The 3,353-nt window shown below is 42.6% G+C and overlaps 1 protein-coding gene across 1 annotated transcript; it reads right to left on the bottom strand.

The window, feature by feature from the left end:
• Positions 1–341: 341 nt before the first annotated feature.
• LOC104855520 (T-cell surface glycoprotein CD1c-like) lies at positions 342–3,353 on the bottom strand. The gene is made up of 6 exons (XM_010614401.1): positions 3,293–3,353; positions 2,731–2,997; positions 1,788–2,066; positions 1,316–1,594; positions 900–990; positions 342–438 (listed from the first exon to the last, which is right to left on the bottom strand). Exons 1-6 carry the CDS (start codon positions 3,351–3,353, stop codon positions 342–344), a joined length of 1,074 nt encoding a protein of 357 aa, XP_010612703.1.

Raw genomic sequence — 3,353 nt, 5'->3', positions numbered from 1 at the left:
CCCTTGATGAACAAATGGACAAATACACTGTAATAAGTCAGCATCTTAGCACATTCAGAATGTAATAGTTGTATATTTGAAATAATATGTCATTATAAATGTCAACATCAGGTTAGGCTTGAATTTGTTAAATTGGGAAGGTAACAGATTTTCAGAACGTATGTGTGACTTGAAAATATCTATTGCTTTTGTATTGCAAGAGTCTGTAAAAGGTTCAGAACATGCTTCGCTCACAAAAAAGACAACCGGATGTTTCTTGTTTTCCTTGTTTTATTTAGTTTTTCTTTGATCACAAAATTACACGCAGAAAAGATTTGTCAGGGACTTATGCCCCAAATTGCTTAGAAGTAGAAAGTGGAAGGAAGACCCAGGAAAGAGCAGCGCAGGTCGGAAGTGATGGCGGACTTGCAGCAGCGCACAGCTGAGGTGCTCTCCAGACTTAGGGGAAGGGAAGCGTGAATCCCACTAATGGCTCAGTGGCGATCTTTAGAGGAAAGGACATCAAATTGGCTTTGAGCATTAATTACTATTTAAAAATGGATAAGCTGTACAAAAAAATTGACATGCTACACAAAAGTATAGAATTCAAAGTGGATTAAGGTCAACAGAGTTTTATTAGGCAGAAAGAGCAGTAATTTAAGTGGAGTGTAAACATAATGGTTTCATGGTATTGACCAAAGTTTGGGAGCAGTCGGGCACTCAGTACAATGGGAGAGTTATCATGAAGTGCCTCTTGGGATATTCTGATATGAGCTGTCCATGAACAGAAATGGGAGAAACCCTCAATCTACTGGAGATGGGGATTCAGGATAAAGTGGAGTTAGAGAAAAGCTAAGAGAGGTAAAAATGGAGAATGGGATGAAAATTTGAGAAGAGAAGATGAAATACAGGGAACTTACCCGTGCTTCCTAAACCATAACACAAGGACTATCAGAAGCACCAGGGATACTATCGCTGCCAAAAGCATGAAGTTCATGGAAAGGCGGTATCCTGTGGTATCAGAGGCACACAGACATTTAAAACCCACTGCTGGTTCTTTTGCATCCACCGATTTTCTTACTTAACATGTACATTGAACATGAGTGATCATAATTTGTTTTAGTCACTTTATTTCCATTCCTACAAAAGCCAGATGCCTCACCTTCCTCAAAATATCTTGGATCTGTGTCCCTCAGGTCTGACTTCTCCCTTCTTGGAATTACCTGTGTTTGTTCTTTCCTCACATCCTTAACCAAGATCTGGAATTCCCAAACTTTTCTCTGTCCTAACCAAGGTTCAAGGGCCACCCATTCTCACCTCCAACCCCCAGTCTCACCCCAGTAGAGGACGATGTCCTGGTCTCCCAGACTGCTGTGCCTCACTCTACAAGACAGTAGAGCTGCCTCTTCAGCCGCCACATCCAGGGTCACCTGAAGATTCCATGTCCCATCAGCATTGGGAAGAATATCTTCTTGTTTAGTGCCCTGTTGTTCCTGTTCACCTTGCATCCACATCACCCAGACAGTCTTTGGGTAGAAACCACAGACATGACACACCAGTATCTTTCGGCCAGACCCAGGACTGGGCCTACTGGACAGCCAGGCCTCTGGCCTCACTGCAGAGAGCACAAAAGACACTAGACGTGACCACTGAACACACAACTAGAGACATACTAATCCACATAAATAATTACCTCCATTTATTCCTCAAGAAAACTATCACCCAGAAACCACTCTCCCCTTTGTCCTACTTTCAAGAGGTAGCAGGAAAGGGGAAGACTTGAACATCCTAGCAGTGGCAGAACTGACCTTGTCTCTGAAGGTTCATTTTTCCTGCATCCAGGAGACCGAAGAGAAATCGGGAGCAGGTGTTACTGGTGAGGTTGAATACTGTTTCCTTGATACCTTCATATTGATTGATTAGATTACACACCTTCTGGGCCCGACTCCCACCCTCTGGAGAGGGCACCCATGATGAGTTTTGGAAACTCAGGAAATCTGATCCTTCAAAAGCTGCCAAAAAGAAGCCTTTTGGTCTCTCTCCAGAGTGTAGCTCACAGCCTGCTCTAGCCTGTATTTCAAATGGATCTAGGGGAATGAGAAATGAGAAAAATAGTGCTAGTGAAGAAAGTAAGAGCTATGATATGAGAATGTAAGGGACTGATCAGGAAGCAGGGTAAAATGAAAGTTTATACAGATGTGAGCATGAGCCAAAGACGTTTACAATCAGGAACACAGGAAAGCAAAAATTGCTGGGCATAAGGAAATGTGCAATTAGAGATATACTTTGAATTATCAGGAGATTGACCTAAGAAAGTTTTAAGGAAATGACTGGTGAGCCACATAACACAGAGTAAGGTGAGGGGGAAACTTTTGTAAGGGAGGTGGAAGTACAGTTTGTAATGTATGAAGGAGTAATAAGATGTGTTAAACTGTAAATGTAGATCTTTGCAGAAATTGAATAAGGGAAGTAATCACATTTGAAGGAATTCAAGCACAGCATAGACAAACTGCATGCCTCTGGATTGTGGGAGATCACAGGGGAAATAACAAAGCACAAGAAAAGTAAATTCCAGAAGTAGCAAAAGCCTAGGAAATTTGTAGGAATGTCTAGAATAATCCCCTATAAGATTTGTGCATAAAGGCTTTACGGTGCAAAGGAATGTGGGAAATAGCCCCCAAACAAGTAAAGACTATTTCTCAGAAATAGAAGAACCCTCAAGAATTCCCTGCATTAGTTGAATAAACCTACATTCAAACTGCAATAGATTGACATAGTTTTGAATCTCCTTAGTTAATCCAATGAAGTATTCACGGAATAGTAGCTCCAAGTCCATCAACTCCTCATTGCTGAAGTTGCCCTTGGACCAAGTGTGTAGGAAAATTACTGTGCCCGATTCACTGTCCCAGCCATGAGTCTGCAGACTATCAAGCCAACCAGAGCCCCGATTTTTTGTCCATGATTTGTTGGCAAAGGATGAGATCTGGATAAGGTAGAATGAGACGTGTCCCTGGACCTCTGTGGGTAGAAGAGAGTTAATGAGTATAAGAAAAATGGGAGAAGCAGGCAAGACAGAAAGAATATGAAAAGTGGACCAGTTACCAGTGAGAGAGCATAATGCCCAGCTTAGCTATGACATTTTGCTTACAGAGGGCCCAGTGTTCTCTCCTCATCCTTTAAAAGAATAGACTGCACCTGGCAACAGGGTGCTCAGATTGTAAATATTCCCGTATTCTCAGTGATCTGTTTTGGGATGGGCTGCAGCACTCCATCCGGGCCCACACTACTGGACAGCTGAGACAAAGGTTCTTACCTTCTGCATTGTCACTGCCTGGGAGGAGACCAGCCAGCAGTGACAGGTGTAGAAGCAGCAT

The sequence above is a fragment of the Fukomys damarensis genome, unplaced genomic scaffold, assembly GCF_012274545.1.
Source record: "Fukomys damarensis isolate Sample0158 unplaced genomic scaffold, DMR_v1.0_HiC HiC_scaffold_19, whole genome shotgun sequence".
Taxonomy (NCBI): Eukaryota; Metazoa; Chordata; class Mammalia; order Rodentia; family Bathyergidae; genus Fukomys; species Fukomys damarensis.
The sequence above is the reverse complement of the archived record's forward strand: the minus strand, read 5'-3'. Positions and strand labels throughout refer to the sequence as shown.